The sequence below is a fragment of the Teleopsis dalmanni genome, chromosome 1 (genome assembly GCF_002237135.1).
Source record: "Teleopsis dalmanni isolate 2A chromosome 1, ASM223713v2, whole genome shotgun sequence".
Taxonomy (NCBI): domain Eukaryota; kingdom Metazoa; phylum Arthropoda; class Insecta; order Diptera; family Diopsidae; genus Teleopsis; species Teleopsis dalmanni.
In genome coordinates, this window is record NC_051846.1 from 55,239,819 (window position 1) to 55,256,850 (window position 17,032).

At 31.7% G+C, this 17,032-nt stretch overlaps 2 protein-coding genes across 2 annotated transcripts in view; both read right to left on the minus strand.

The window, feature by feature from the left end:
• The window catches only part of LOC119681621, a 6,188-nt gene extending 161 nt beyond the window's left edge, over window positions 1-6,027 (minus strand). Inside the window, exons 1-2 of the mRNA XM_038094868.1 lie at window positions 5,753-6,027; window positions 3-2,258 (exon numbers count right to left, since the gene is read on the minus strand). Of these exons, the coding sequence (XP_037950796.1) occupies window positions 3-2,258; window positions 5,753-5,944 (2,448 nt within the window). The 5' untranslated portion in view covers window positions 5,945-6,027. The remainder of the gene's footprint in view (window positions 1-2; window positions 2,259-5,752) is intronic.
• Window positions 6,028-13,944: 7,917 nt separating this feature from the next.
• Window positions 13,945-14,600, minus strand: LOC119669928 (heat shock protein 67B3-like). Its single transcript, XM_038079982.1, has one exon. It carries the CDS (start codon window positions 14,490-14,492, stop codon window positions 13,956-13,958), a length of 537 nt encoding a protein of 178 aa, XP_037935910.1. The 5' UTR covers window positions 14,493-14,600; the 3' UTR covers window positions 13,945-13,955.
• Between the last annotated feature and the right edge of the window lie 2,432 nt (window positions 14,601-17,032).

The window sequence follows — 17,032 nt, forward strand, 5'->3', positions numbered from 1 at the left end:
ACTTTTGGAAATTGTCGGCGCATGTAATCTCTCCTGGCATTATATGAGGGTTGCAGTTCAGCATCTTTTTTATCTACTTTTTTTGTAGCTCCAATGCGAGGTTCGATATAATATATTTCATTTCTCTCTTCTGCGAAACGAACTCTTCGAACAGTTTTTTGAACAGTTTTAAACAAGCATGAACGCAAAGTAGAAACTTGTTCTAATCTTCTTTGATTTTCAAAAGATTCTACTATGTTCTTTTGCATTGAAGCAAATGTTATTTTGTTTGTTGTTCGTTTTTCTCGTGCTTCTACCTTCTCTTTTCTTTCTGCTAATGATCCGCATATTGAATTCCGTCTTTTTAACTGTGCTAACGCCGTATTCGTTGATGTCTCCAGTTTTGAATTATCATCTGATTTTTTACGACAAATTGTTTTGGGCACATCATTTGTAAGAAACGCCCCACGGTTCACTTTTGTATTTTTCACTTTCATTACTTCTTTTTTCTTTTGGTCCTCCGATTCGCATTTTTCTTTTTTTTCTTTTGATTTTTCTGCTATATCCTTGAGCATTGCTTTGCGCTTTTCTACGTTATTCTTTTTTGTTAAATTATCTATTTCACAACTTTTTAACATTTGTCCAAAATCTGTTGTTGAAGCTGTAGCCGCCGAGATGCCTCTATGCTTCCCCTTATGAATTGGTAAATGTGGAGGGTTTATAACTTCAAGAAACGAATTATTTTTCTTAGCTACTTTCTTTACAATTTCTTCTAATTTATTATCTTTTGAGCTATTATATATTTTATCGTCAGTGATAGTATTTCTTCTAGTGTGATTTTGAGGTGTTTCTTCTATTTTATTAGGTTTAATGTGTTCGTTATCATTTGAAACAGATAATTGATCATCCGTAATATTATTTTCAGTAGTACGATTTTGTTGTGTTTCTCTTGTTTCATTTGAAACTTGTGTAATATCTTCGTCAGTACTATTTAGTCTAGCACGTTTTTCAGTTGCTTCTTTTGTTTCAGTTGCAATTTTTCCTTTGTCTTCAACAACCCGCTTTCTTTTAGTACGTTTACTAAGTGATTGTTTTCTTTTTTTTGATTTTATACTTTCATCATCAGAAGAAATGGATATATATCCCGATTTTTTTTTCTTTTTAAAAACTTTTTTCTTTTTATGCGACTCAAGCTTTTGCCTTAATGGAAACAGTATCTCATCAATAAGTGTTTGGTGAGTTGTATTTTTAAATTCACATTCTATTTCAGTACTTATTGGCTCTTCACAGTTATCTTCTTCAAATATTTGACTTTGCTCCATAACATTCTGAGATAATAATTTATTTGACCAAATTTCAACTTTTTCTTCAAGATCTGCATCATAGTCGTCATCAATTATCACACTATCGAAATTTTCATATCCTAAAGAATTATCCAACGCTTCTGGAATTGTATTTATATCATTTTCAAAACTATTATAATCGTCTGTTAGGAATTCAGCTTTTATATCATCTATAGCTTTTTGAGTTAAAATGAACTCTTCTTCTTCTTTTTCAGCATATTCATTATTATCGGACATATTATTTTGTTGAGCAATTTTATTATTGCCACATTCATTATTATCAGATATATTGTTTTGTGGGACAATTGACGCTAGTTGAAATTTGTTATCATCAAGTTTTTCATTTTTAATTTCTTTATCCATTGTTTCTTCTGATGAAGACTCTTCAGTAAGCAAAACAATACACTGTCCTGCTAACAATGTATTACCATTGGTTTTAGGAGAAGCAATATCATTTTTGACGACTGCAATATTGGGCTCTTCATCTTCGCTTATTAGGATAAGATCGTCATTCAGTATATTTAAATTGGACGATGGTGATTTTTCCATACAATTCATTGTATCAGCAGGTTTCGGTGTAATATTTGAGGAATTAAGCTTTGTAGCATTTATGCTAACATCAGTGGTTATTGGTGTTACAACATTTGATGAGTTATTACGTTGAATATTTAATATATTAAAATTGATAGCAGTTTCACTTTTTGAAACTGATGAAGAGTCTAAATTATTTGCTTTTTCTAATGATATACTTTTAGGTTCAACATTTTCTTGCATTTCTACGTAACATTTCATTGGTGCTGTCTTAAGCACAAATAAAGGGTGCTCTATAGTGGCAATATTGTAGTTGATCCTAACACCCACTCCAATTAAATCTCCTTTCTTCAATATTGCGCGGGTTGTTGAGTTATGATTTACATAGATACCATTACTAGAGTTCTGCAAAGCATGATATTATAAAAACTTATTGCAATATTTAAAAAATTTTATATAGTACAAATATAGTATATTAATATTTATAATATATTATAAATGGGCATCAAATAATAATTATATATTTTTAAAATTTAAATTTCCCATTTTTAATAATAGGGTATCTAATCCTAGTGTATATCAAAAATTTTTTAGCTTCAATTAAATTTAAATAAACTTTAAATTAAATTAAATCCTTCAAGATCTCCTTCAAGACCAATACAATCATTCCAATGCTTCTCTAACTTCTCGATGACGTGCTTGTAGAAGGATTTGTCTTTTACCTCAAAATAGGTTTCAGTTTCAGCAATTACTTCTTCTTTTGAGATGAATTTCTTATCGGCATGCATTTTTTTGAGATCAGCGAAGAGCCAATAGTCGCTGGGAGCCAGACTAATCGGTGGATGAGGACGCAATTCGAAGTGTGATTCCGGAGTGAAGTGATGGATTCATGTTTTATCCATTGTCACATATCGACGCAAAAATTCTGATTAATTACGTGTAAACATGGCCAAACACTGCTCTAAATCATCAACACGTTGTTGTTTTTGATCGACTGTGAGAAAAAACAGCACCCACTTTGAAAAGAGCTTTCACATATTCAAATATTCATGCATAATTGTAAAGACACTGCCTTCTGATAGCTTTACGGTCTCAGCTATCTCACGCAATTTCAATTTACGATCAGATATAACCAACTTCTGGACTTTTGATGTTTTCTGGAGTAACCACCTCAATTGGACGACCAGATCATTCATTGTCATCGGTGTCTGTACGACCACGTTTAATTTCAGCAAACCAATAACAAATGGTTTTTCTCAATGGAGCAGATTCCGGATAACACTTTTGAAGCCATTGATGAGCTTATACAATTTTTTTTTTCATCAAGAAGCAATGATAAATTAACACACGAAATTGTTTTGAAAATAACAAAAGTAGCTTTACTTAAATGGCTATCAGTTTTTTCTGACTAATCGAAATGTCATGAAATTTTACACATAGTCTTTTGAAGGTTGTTACTTCATAAATATCATATGGATTGCAATGGCAGCGCCATCAGTGTGTCCGTCACACGACTTATTGAGTGATGTAATATGTCGGATAATCATGATTCGTATTTACTGCTGGCGTTCTCAGGCGAGAGGATAAAGATATACGCTAAATATAATCTAAACATAATAAAATCTATGTAATATGTATGCTAAATTATTACATTTGATAATTACATTAAATAATAGTTTAGATCTGATACTTTACTACTTCTCCTGATTCTTTTACTCGCTGATTGCTCGGAGATATATTGTAGGTAAGTAAACATCGGAGATGTGCAGTGAATGGCTCACATTAACGTCATACCAACGCTATTCAATGCATTACTTGAGTATTCGCTTGCTAGCAACAAATGCGAAACGTATAAAGTCGTGTCATTTTCTAGTTAATTGTTGCAGTGTTATAGTTCACACAACGTATTGCATTGTACTGCATTATATCACGTTATTCATGTGTCCAAATCTCCAATTATCTACTAACTGAAGCTTCGTCAGTTTCATGGTTTTATATCCACTTACATGCCCACGGTGTATTGCATAATGCCAATACCCTTCACACGCACACGGTGAAGGCTTGTCACCGGCTATACGCGAAAACAAAAAAATATATACTTAGCCCTACAGACTATTATCTATCTAAAGACTTTATCCACATCCGCAAAACTAATAAGTATATAATACATGATATATAAAAGACTTTGTTGAATTACATGAGCAATAGATATATATTTAATACATTTAAATAATAATAAAAATTGTGACTAATTAATAATTACATGAAAAAAAATCACATTCAAATACTAACTAAATGGTAATAATAAAGAATGAAAACATAATAATGATCTATATAAATAGATGAATAAATCTAGTAATATAAATAAACTATGTAAATATATAATAATTAGATGATAACAAAAATATAACTAAGGTCGTGTGCGAATTAGGCTAAGTTGCGTTCTAAATGAGGGAAATTCTAAGTTGTGTCGATAATGTATTGATGTGTCGATACGTGTTGATAAATGGCAAAATGTGTGCAGTGCAAAAAATCCTAAAAAATCTCCCATTTGGTTTAGCATCAACTTAGCCTAACTCGCACACGTCCTAAATACTATTACATGATAGTAAAATTATACGACCATAAATACACATACATATATCATGAATAAATAGATAAAATTGCACAATTATAACCATATATAATTAAATATGATCAAATATAAATGAAATAAATATACAGATAAAAATTACACAATTAAAACTATATATAAGTATAAGTGATAAAATATAAATAATCAAATAAATAAATAAATAAATGTGAGAAAATATAAATAGACAACAATTCTGTAATGATTCCCTTGGAATTGCATCTTTTAGAAATAGACATGGAAATAACCTGGTAGGAAACGTAATTTATGCGTTATTTATTTTATTACAAGTCGTCTACTACACTTTATTTTTATAGTTATAAATTTTACAGTAAAATTAGTTATTATAGTGAAGTATATACGTGATGCATTGATTATACGAGTATTATTCGGATATTAAAAACTTTGGATAAATAAAAACTTTACTTTACTTTTTTTTTTTTTATATTAATTAAAATTTAAAATATAATATAAAATATATATGTAAAAATTTGATAGTATCCAGATTCACAAAAAATTCGATTTTATTTTCAACTTCAGAGACTTTGTTTCATCGGGTTCTTCAGATACTTCGCAAAATCAAATATGAACAATACTAGCTTGCCCAACAATAGGGCAACTTTTTTAACATAAATTCCTGTAAATTTTATTTTTCTGATACATACTATATCTATATAATTTTACATGCGTTAAGACGAAGGTCATTAGTTTACATATGTTGTATGTATGTCAGAAAATCACTTTATTTGTAAATACTAGTGTAGCAGTAACATTGATATTGAGTAGTAATATAGGCAAAATAGAAAAAAACATGTGTAAAATATTTTAAAAATATGTAAAATTTAAGACTAGAAACTTAACATTAGGTATTTAGGTTTTTACACTTCAACAGACCAAATATAGAGCAGGCAATAATTCATACTATATTACATGGAAACTCGAAAATATTACAACAGAAGAGTGTCGAATAACTTACAATTTATCATATATGAATTTGCTGCTATTGCATAAATAATACTGTTATTCAAGGTTCAAAAATTCTTTTATTGAATTATGACTACTTGGTTTGTTAACGTTAATCGGGTTTGCTGAAACAGCAATAATTAAATTCATTTTTTATGTAAAAATTTCATAGACGATACGATTTGATTTGAACAACTGGATGAGTATGTTTTCGACATATCCTTCACTATCATACATAAATACTGCCAAATACACAATAAATATGCCGCAGGAAAAGAAAATGGAAAGAATTTAGTTAACTTACTAGGTCTCTTATAATTATAGTTTTTTCATCCTCGCTAACTATAATTTCGGCATGATTCCTGGATGCAAAATTTGAATTAACACGAATATGTGAGCTGTTGTTTCTTCCAATCATATTTACTCCTATGTGCAGGCGGATAACTTCACCCAAAATAATGTTTTCCAATAACCAAGACGAATATCGTTTATCCATTGCTGTTATTTTAAAACCACAAAAATATTTGTTATATATTTGTTATTCTTTATTTTCATTTAATATTTGGATGCACTCTTAACTACGCACCCGACTCAATGTAAATAACGTAATCTGAACTGAGATTTCACAAGCCGCTCTGTCAAAACTATTTACATTTATTTTGTAGAGGTGCCAGCTTGTTCGAAAAAATAATTATTTTTAAATTAACAATAAAAAAAACTTTAAATACATTAGTGCGAATAAAGTGCTAAAAATATTTATTGAAATAATAAATTTTTATTTTGCGGCAACATGATTGTACGACTGATATTGATAAAATCGATTATCTTATATATATATTTCTTCTGTACGTGTGTTGACAGTGAACTCCTCCTAAACGGCTGAACCGATTTTGATGAAATTTTTTTTGTGTGTTCAAGTGGATTCAAGGAAGGTTTAGATTCACAATTTGGCCCACTGGATAATGTGTTTTTAATCAATTTTTTATATTTTGGTATCCATATACATTTATATTAAAAATTTAAAATTTATCCATGCTTACTTTGATTTGTTTAAAAAGTTTAAAATCTCTAAAATATATTGTAAAACTGACGTTGCATAGCTTAAGTGCATTTAAATTCCGCAGCATAATTATAGGTGAGCCAATTTTTAATCTTAAGTTATGTGGTGGTATTCCTGGTAAATCCAGCGAATTCAAAAATTCGACACACAAAAAAGAAGAATTATATATATAAAGATATAAATATCGTACAAAAAACAATGCCACGTCTTCGTGGACAAGGAGGAAATATTGGTCGACGGACTCGGAATTCACAATTACTCCAGAACCGTCGCGACGGTTAAATAGATCGGCAGAAAACAATGAAGATGTAAGAAACCAGGATACAATTACACGTGCTAATGAAAGTCAAGAGCAACGCAACGAACGCCAGGAAAATCAATTGGAAGGGGAAACAACGTTCGCCGGGTCAGCTAGTTATAAGATAAAAATTGACTTTGAATATATCAGATATTAATACTATCATATCTTTCCGATTTAAAAAAAATTCAAAACAGATTTTTGAAGATTAGTGAAATATAGCAAAATGCTATCATATTTAATTAATTGAATTTTTGGCTGACCATACAGCTATTTTAAGTTTTGTAGAGTAGCCATCATCAGTAGTCTTTTTGAAAATATTTCTTATATTTAGTTAACCTTAAAAATTTTTTTGAAAATGCTTTTTGTTTATTCTTTTATTTTGCTGTTCGCTAAGCTCTAAAAATTAATGTGAAAAAACTTCCTAAGTGGGTGTTACACGTAGTGCTTGGTCGCTGAGTATGTTTAATTTTGTTTCGTATTAGATAACACTCTCTATTATCATTATTTTCAACATACATAAGTATAAAATAATCGTTATAATTTTAATAGTAGCGGATTTACCTATATTTCTTCATTATTACTTTATTTTTTTATTTCTTTATACTATGTTCAGCTAGCAGAATTTCCTTAATTTCGTCAAAATGAAATGAAGTTAAATTGGAAAGTGTTCATACTGCTCCAAATTAAGAAAATTGTTTGTTTTTTGTTTAGAATCAAATGTTAAAAATTGCATGCTCGAAACATAATTTGTATCTGGGATTGTTGATTATTATAACTATAAAGGATGGCATTTAGTATTTTTATTAGCTTTAGCGAATTTGAGATATGTGAATTATCATTTTTTAGTCTATATTAAAATAATAACAGTTACAGTTTTTTCTCTATATTTAAATTTAAAAATTTCCCGATTTTATTAAAGTCAACTGTCACTGACATTTAAGAAAAAAAGGTCATTTTTTCGTTATCTCAACTTATTTTTTGCTGAAAATTTATCTTACGCATAGTTGTATTTGAAATGTCTCTTAATTTGAGCCTTCGTTTCAATGAAATTAAGGCAATTTTCCTTGTGATTTTGTACTCAACAGAATTTACTTGAATTTTACTTGAAGAATTTCTTTGAGTAAAATTGAAGTAAAATCGAAAAATACCTTTTATGCGTCTTCAATATGCACATGAAAATTAAATAATCCAGCAGCTTATAGTAGCATCGATGCCAAAAGAATCACAATGACAAGGAATTTATGAAGCATTAGTAAACAAATAAAATTTCTATTTAGCATGAATTTAAAATTATTATTAAATGACTTTAAATTCAAATTATAAAGTATTTTACTTATAAAACTTGTTTAATTATATTAAATTAAATATATCCATATTTGTAAATCCATATAATACCGGAGTAACGAATACAGAGTTTTGATTGCATTTGTTACTCTTTAGAGTATTTGGTAACGATTACTTTTGTGGCAGCACCAAAAAATATAATAAAAAGAACTGTCAACAAGGCACAAAGGAGACAACAATATCCGCAGTTCCCGCCAGTAGTAGTTTGGAAAAAGACAAAGCAGCACGTGAATAAAACGTAAAAACACAAATCTTAACTTTAAGAATATTTTATAATAACTAAGTATAAGAAATAAATAAACTTATCCATTACCAATACGGAGTGTTCAATTCGAAATAAAACCCAACATAACAAACCACTACATTGGTGACCAAGCCGACGCCGAATATAAAAAATGGCTACTCAAGAGCAAAAGATAACCGAAGACACTAACCCAATCAACGAAAACGCAACAATCACTGCAATAAAGCTGCCGATGCCAACATTAATAAAAAACAACATTGACCTTTGGTTTATTCAGTTGGACTACTGGTTCCAAGTCAACAACATAAAGGGCGATACTCAAAAGTTTGGCACAGTTATCGCAGCATTGGATGGATCGCTGTTAGAACAAATTTATAACACAATACAGAATCCACCAGCAGCTCAGAAGTACGAAGCTATCAAGCAAGCAATAATAAAAAACTTTGCGGATAGTGAACAAAAACGCATACAAAAATTAGTTAGTGGTTTACAGCTTGGGGATAAAAAGCCATCCCATCTTTTAAGCGAATTGCAACGTATTAGTGGAAGCAAACAAGACGAACAATTACTGAAAGGGTTATGGTTACAACGTCTTCCTGTAGAAGTACAGACATGTCTAGCCACAATTCAAGTGGAACTACCTAAGATGGCGGAATTGGCAGACAACATAACCGAAACAATCCGTATAAACTCAACAATGCAAGGAACTTACGTCAATGCAGCTAACGTCCCTGCAGCAGCTCATATTCAACGTGATGCACAAATCGAACAACTTCAACGAGAAGTGACCAGACTGACGAAAATGGTCTCGAAATTATCAACCGAACACCGCTCAAGAACAAATCAACGTTCACGTTCAACATCCAGAAACCGGCAATGTCATGATGATAGTGAAGAAAAGACCAGTACAAATTGTTGGTATCATAGAACATATGGGTCAAATGCAAAAAATTGCAAGCAGCCATGCACATATGGCACAAAAAACTAAAACCGACTTCGTCTACGGCGGCAGAGGAAGTTGTAAACGAAACATCTACAAGACTGTTCGTCTATGACAATAAGACAAAAAAATCCTTCCTAATTGACACGGGTGCAGATGTTTCACTTATTGCCGCCAAACAAAAAAATTCAAATACAAACAATAAGAACGAAAGAATACTCTACGCAGCAAATGGTTCTATGATCAAAACATTTGGAGAAATAGAGATAACTCTAGCTCTTGCCTTACGAAGAAATTTCACATGGCCATTTATTATCGCAGATGTAAACACTTCAATCATCGGTGCAGATTTTTTAAATCATTTCGGATTAATAGTAGACATAAAAATGAAACGATTGATCGACACATCAACAAAGATTTTCTCAGCCGCAAGCGAACGTAAGGTAAATGCGCAAAAAATATCAACTGTGAACACATCTTGCAAAATTGCAGATCTACTAAAAGAATACATCGACATCACTAAACCAACACCGACAAATCGCCAGGTGACCAAAGTCACTCACCACATATTAACAAAAGGTCCACCAATATGTGAGAGACCACGTAGGTTACCTCCAGACAAGCTAGCAGCAGCAAAAGAAGAATTCCAAAACTTAGTCACAGCCGGAATATGCCGTCCATCAAGCAGCAATTGGGCTAGCCCCTTACATATGGTAAAAAAACCAGACGGTAGTTGGAGACCTTGCGGAGATTACCGTCGCTTAAATGCAATCACCATCCCAGATCGTTACCCAGTTCCTCACATACATGATTTTGCACACATGCTATATAACCAAAAAGTTTTTTCAACCATCGACCTGATTAAGGCATATCACCAGATACCAGTTGAACCGGGGGATATTCCAAAAACGGCGATCATAACTCCATTTGGATTATTTGAATTTACTAACATGACATTCGGACTTTGCAATGCAGGTCAAACATTTCAACGCTTCATTCACGAAGTATTACGAGATCTCGAATTCGCCTTTGCCTATATTGACAACGTCATTATTGCATCAGCAAACGAGGAAGAGCACAGGCAACACTTGCAACAAGTATTCGAACGATTCAAAAAACATGGTTTAATAATAAACGTATCAAAATGCGTTTTTGCTCAAAACACAGTAAAATTTCTTGGTTATCTCATCAGTGAAAAGGGCATTCAACCTCTACCAGATCGAGTGAAGAGCATCAGCGAGTACCCGCTTCCAACAAAAACAAAAGAATTAAGAAGATTTCTAGCATTACTTAACTTTTATCGCAGGTTCGTACCAAACGCTGTAGATTCTCAAACTGCACTACAACAAATGATAAAAGGAAACAAGAAGAACGACAACACACCGTTATGCTGGACCGAAGTGAACAAAACAATCTTCCAAAAATGTAAAGATGAACTAACAAACTCGACACTACTTGTTCATCCGTCAAAAACTGCTACGCTTGCATTACAAGTAGACGCCTCGGATAAAGCTCTCGGCGCAGTTCTTCATCAAGTGACAGACAGCACGTTCCAACCACTCGGTTTTTTCTCTAAACGATTAATAGATACACAAAAACGATACAGCACATACGATCGTGAGTTGTTAGCCGCATATCAGGGCATAAAACATTTTCGACATATGTTAGAAGGTCGTGAATTCGTATTAATAACTGACCACAAGCCACTCACGTTCGCATTCCAGCAAAAGTCCGACAAGGCTTCACCACGTCAAGTCCGACAGCTTGATTATATAGGTCAATTTACAACGAATATCGTTCATGTCAGCGGAAGAGACAACATCCCAGCAGATTTTCTCTCGCGGATAGATAGTATTAGCATCCCAAAAATCGACTACGATTGTATAATTGGATTACAACGATGTTGCCCACAACTACAAGATATCAAAAACAACAATTCCATCGAAATCAAACTTTTATCTTTACCAACAATATCAGATAAAATTTATTGCGAAGTTTCAACTGGGCGAATTCGTCCTTACATTCCGCAGAAATACCGGCTACATATCTTTAAAGCTACGCATGGGTTGTCTCATCCCAGCATTCGGGGCACAACAAAAATGATAGCTGAAAAATTTTTCTGGCCTTCTATAAATGCTGATATCAGAAACTGGACCCGACAATGTATCCCATGCCAACGTTCTAAAGTGCAACGTCACAACCGTTCACCTATTTGTCAATATGAACTCGCTGAACACAGATTTGAACATATAAACATAGACATCGTCGGCCCGCTACCACCATCAAACAACTGCACATATATATTAACCATCATCGACCGTTTCAGCCGATGGCCAGAAGCAATTCCGATCCCAGATCAAACAACGGAAACCATCGCAAACGCACTGATTACTCAATGGATCGCACGTTTTGGCGTACCCTTACGTATCACAACAGACCAAGGAAAACAATTTGAATCTTCATTGTTCAACCAACTAGCTGAAGTTATCGGTTGCAAACACTTACGAACTACGAGTTACCATCCTCAAAGTAACGGAATGGTGGAACGATTTCACCGCACATTAAAAGCAGCCTTAATGTGCCACCAAACAACTTCTTGGACAGAAGTTTTACCAATAGTATTGTTAGGTCTACGCACGACTTTTAAACCAGATATTGGAGCTTCTGCTGCTGAAATGCTATATGGCCAAACTCTACGTTTACCGGGCGAAATAGTAAGCAACCCTAGCCACAGAAATATAAATCAACACGATTTCATAACCAAGCTAAGAGAACAAATGCAGAGCGTCAAGGCAACGTTGGTATCGCATCATATAGACCGAGGCTACCACATTCAACCGGCTCTAAGCTCAGCCACGCATGTATTTATACGAAATGACAAGGTAAAACCACCATTGACGCAACCTTACGATGGTCCTTACCAAATACTAGAGCGAAATGACAAGACGTTTAGAATACTGATCGAAAACAAAGAACAAACAGTTAGCATAGATCGTCTTAAAGCTGCTTTCATATGTCCCGATACAGACATTGACATCCACAACAAATCAATGGTATACCACACTCCAAACAACGTTAATGGCGACCAGTCTGTGCGACCAAATACAACAGCTAACCTGACAAAATCAGGACGCAACGTTCGCTTTCCAACCAAATTTAGTGACTCCATCACTTAGGGGGGAGTACTGTGGCAGCACCAAAAAATATAATAAAAAGAACTGTCAACAAGGCACAAAGGAGACAACAATATCCGCAGTTCCCGCCAGTAGTAGTTTGGAAAAAGACAAAGCAGCACGTGAATAAAACGTAAAAACACAAATCTTAACTTTAAGAATATTTTATAATAACTAAGTATAAGAAATAAATAAACCTATCCATTACCAATACGGAGTGTTCAATTCGAAATAAAACCCAACATAACAAACCACTACACTTTTAAGCAGTTGTTCTCACGGCATAATAATAGGTCTGTTCCACGAGCTGCCCTTAAACTTAAGTAAAACACAAGTGAAGTACAAATTGAGAGCGTGCCAAATTACGCTCTTTACATAGATTTTCATATAACAGCTTTATGTAAAGTCTGGTAAGAAAATGACAGCTTCTGAAATTGTGTAACATCCCTGTCGAAATTTGAAAATGTTACACAGACTTTACTGGATAATGTGTGAATCAGTTGTTTTAGTTCGAATTTAAATTTTTGTATTGTTTATTTGCGCGGGACTGGTGTTCTCACCAGATTTTACACAAAGTTGTTCCATGAAAATTTGTGTAAAGAGCGTAAATTGACACTTTATTTGTGTTATGCTCTCAGTTTGTACTTTACTTGTGTTTTACTATGAGTAGCATGTGAAACAGACGTTATAGTTATTTGTGCGTTTTAAAATAAAAAGCAGAATGTAGAAGTTATTTTTGATGAGTATAATATAAAGCAAATTTAATTATTATTTTTTGAGTTTTATTTTAAAACGTTCATATATAAAAAGCATGCATAATATTAAGGATTAAAGTTGTTAGAATGATAACTATATACTTAAATATGAGTTTAGATAATTTTTTGTTGCTGCTTATTTTCTTAAAAACTTTTGAAAAAACTGTTATTTTCTGTCCCTGGTATTTAAGAAACGAAATTATACAAAATAAAGAATTGAACATTTGATGTGGTACACGTCCACATCAAGTTGTCTTCTTCAACAGTTATTAAAAAAACGATGGTGCTTAGCCAGGTATATGCTATTGAATGTAACCGTCGGACTATGACATTCAAATAAAACTAAGTTGACAATTACGTCCTGACCTTATAAATACAGGTCGCGGTAGTCCTTTACAGGAGGAAACGTAAAATTTGTAATAAAAACACAAAGTTCATACAATGAATATTTTATGATATCTTTATTATATATTTAAAAATTTTATAAGCGAATAAAAGTATTTTTAAAAATTTAGAGTTTTACTTCAGTTCATATAATATTAAATGCATTGGATTAATTTTTAAAAAATGTATAGTATCAGTCAATAGATATATAAATTTGAAATTATATATATATATATATATATATATGCGTATCATCTAAATTAATTAATGAATATTAAATGCATGCTTATATAAATTAGATTTAATTTAATTTTCCTTTTCACCATTATTTTTTATGAATAGATCTGATGGACCAGTTTGTTGTATTTGTATAATACGTTCAGTAGTTGTAGTGTCCTGTAGTTTTGGTACACGCACAGTTAATACACCATCGACTGACATAGTCGACACAATTTTATCAGCATCACAATCCTTTGGAAGCGCATAACGTCGTACGAAATGTCTGCTTACGTGACCATGCTCATCTTCTTTTTCTTCATGATTTCCTTCGACAACAATAAAATCATTAACTAATTTAACTGATAAGTCTTCTGGTTGAAAAAGTCCAACGTCCAAATGGATTTCGAAATCTTTTTTATTCTCATTTACGTGAATAGTTGCTAAATCCCCATTATTCTTTTTATGATGCTGATGTACACCAAGGCGTGCCATTAAGCCCAAAGTGTACATATCCAAAGGATGATGTACTCGTTCATGCAGACGGCGATACATGTTATTGGGAAAAATGTCGTGATTGTAGTAAGTAGGCGAATCAAAGCTTAAAACAAATGGCACTTTCGACATTTTTGTATTTATTATTATATACTCAATTCAAATTAATATCTTATTTTAAAAATTCTTATTATAAAATCTTGCGTTGCAAAGCGACGTGATTGCAGTCAATGTAAAATTGAGACTGAAAAATATTATACACATAAGACACACACAAAGAAAATAATTCTGCGCAGATAATGCAATCAAATTTACTGCAATACACTGTAAAAATTAAACAAAAACCATAAAATATTCCATAAAATTTTGTACTAACTATAATTTTTTCTTTCAGAGTTGTAAAAAAATAGCATTAAGTCTGTTTGACACAAATTGACATCACTTTTAACTTTTAACATCACTTTTTTGTTGTGTAAAATATAAAATATAAACATTATACACTAAAAATTAATTAATTTTAATAAAAGTAAACAATATAAATATTAGAAGAGCAATTATAGCCATTTTTATATTATATATTTAAGTTAATTTATTTATTCATGCATTTGAATTCATTAGTTAATGAAATGCTCATATGATTTTAACGAATGACTGAAATTTGCCACATATGTCCAGTGAATATTCACAATAGACTGATTTTTGAATTTGGCTGCATTAAAACTTAAGACCTAAGATTTTTTGCAAGTAAAACCTAACCGCAAATTTTAAGAGCATTGTTGTTGCTTCACATTTTTTCTGTCGTAATTTACGAGTATTTTTTTGCTACTTATATCCGGCTACAGATCACCTTTTTGTTAAAATTAAACGTTTGTTTAATATTTTTTAATATATTTTATAGTTTCTATTCTAAACAGAGTTCGTATTTGCGTACCCATGAGCGGCTCATTTTGGCTCATTCGGCTCACGGGTCATGAGCCGACTCTTTTCATACGATGGCTCACGCTCACGAGCGAGCCCAACCACAGAGCTCACGCTCACGAGCAAGAGCCGCCATTAAGTTATAAATGGGCTCACGCTCGTGAGCAAAAGTATGAGCTGCGACTCATGAGATCTCATGCGCCCAACTTAAAATTTTATTATTATATTTTTTTGTGAAATCATGACATTAAAAAAGATTTAAAATATTAATAATCTTGAACTAACTATAATATGGAAATAATCAAAGTTCTTAAAATAAACAATAAATATATTTGTATTGTTTATTTGTGGAAAATAATAATATTTTATAAATTTGTTTTTCAAATTCAAATTATTATTTCATTATATTGTTTTAATATAAATAATAATAAGCTAAATTAATTTCAAATTAAATATTTTCACATATAACGTTTATAAAAATAAATAAAGCAAATAAACTAATAAATCGCTTTTTATCAAACAGTTGAGCTCGTGAGCTCTCGGCTCGTGAGACCTCATGAGCAGCTTACAATATGAGCAACTTGAAGGCTCACGCTGGTGAGCAGCTCTTCAATATGAGCCAATTTTGGGCTCACGCTCATGAGTCAATTTCGGGCTCACATAAGAATTGGCTTTTGCTCATGAGCCTGAGCTGCTCATGAGTGAGCAAATACGAACCCTGATTCTAAACTCTCTCCATAAATTAATATTAATAAAATCTAAATATTAAAGTATTCTGGTGTTAAACATACATATAGGTTTTGTAGGGTATTGTGTAAGGTATAGGTATTGTTTTATTTACAAACTATGTGTGTATACATACCTTCTGATCCCTCCGACACTTTGATCATCACTATTATAAATTAATAAGTAATTATATGTACATATAAGTATTTCTATAATTTGTTGTTTCATACACTATAAGACTTTGTAGGCTATATACTTGTAAGAAATTGTATACTGTTTAAACAATATATTCTTGTATGCCATACAGAAAGTCACCCAATGGCATAATGTTCACTGGATCCTTCCCTCCTAGATGAATTCGTCGGATCATGTTTCATCGATACCTATAGCAATGGAGTCAATATTGGTGAGGTCGCATACAAGCGTGAACTAATAGTTCTTCACACAGATGCAGCATCCTCTATACATTCAATTAAACATACATAGACTTACCACAGCTATGATGGTGGTAGAAATTGACATGAGTTTAAAACAGTACACAATAGTATGTACTAAACAATTTTTACAAATTTAACAAACCCACTCACCTCGCGACCTGTCAATCGTGGTTTATAAATGCTATATGAATCAAATTATATAAACCAAAGAAATGTCATTGAGCACTTATTTTAATTATTTGGCAATACATGACATACCTTTATAGTGAACTAAAACATTCAATTTAAAACAAAGACAAAATAATAAATTGATAAATTGATAAATTTTTATGATATTTAAATAAATTACAAAAAAGTTTGATAATTTAATTAAACAAACATTTAAATTTCAAAAATAATTTCGACTAATTTTATATTAGTATTCATTTTTATTGTATTTAAATAGAACATTAGGTTAAAATTATACTTCATTTATTTAAAAATATTTAAATATTTAACTGAAATTTTATTATTTACATAACAGACTGGAAACTCAATAAACCTGTTACAATTATATATTTAAAAAACATAAACACTATAAATTTGTCTATA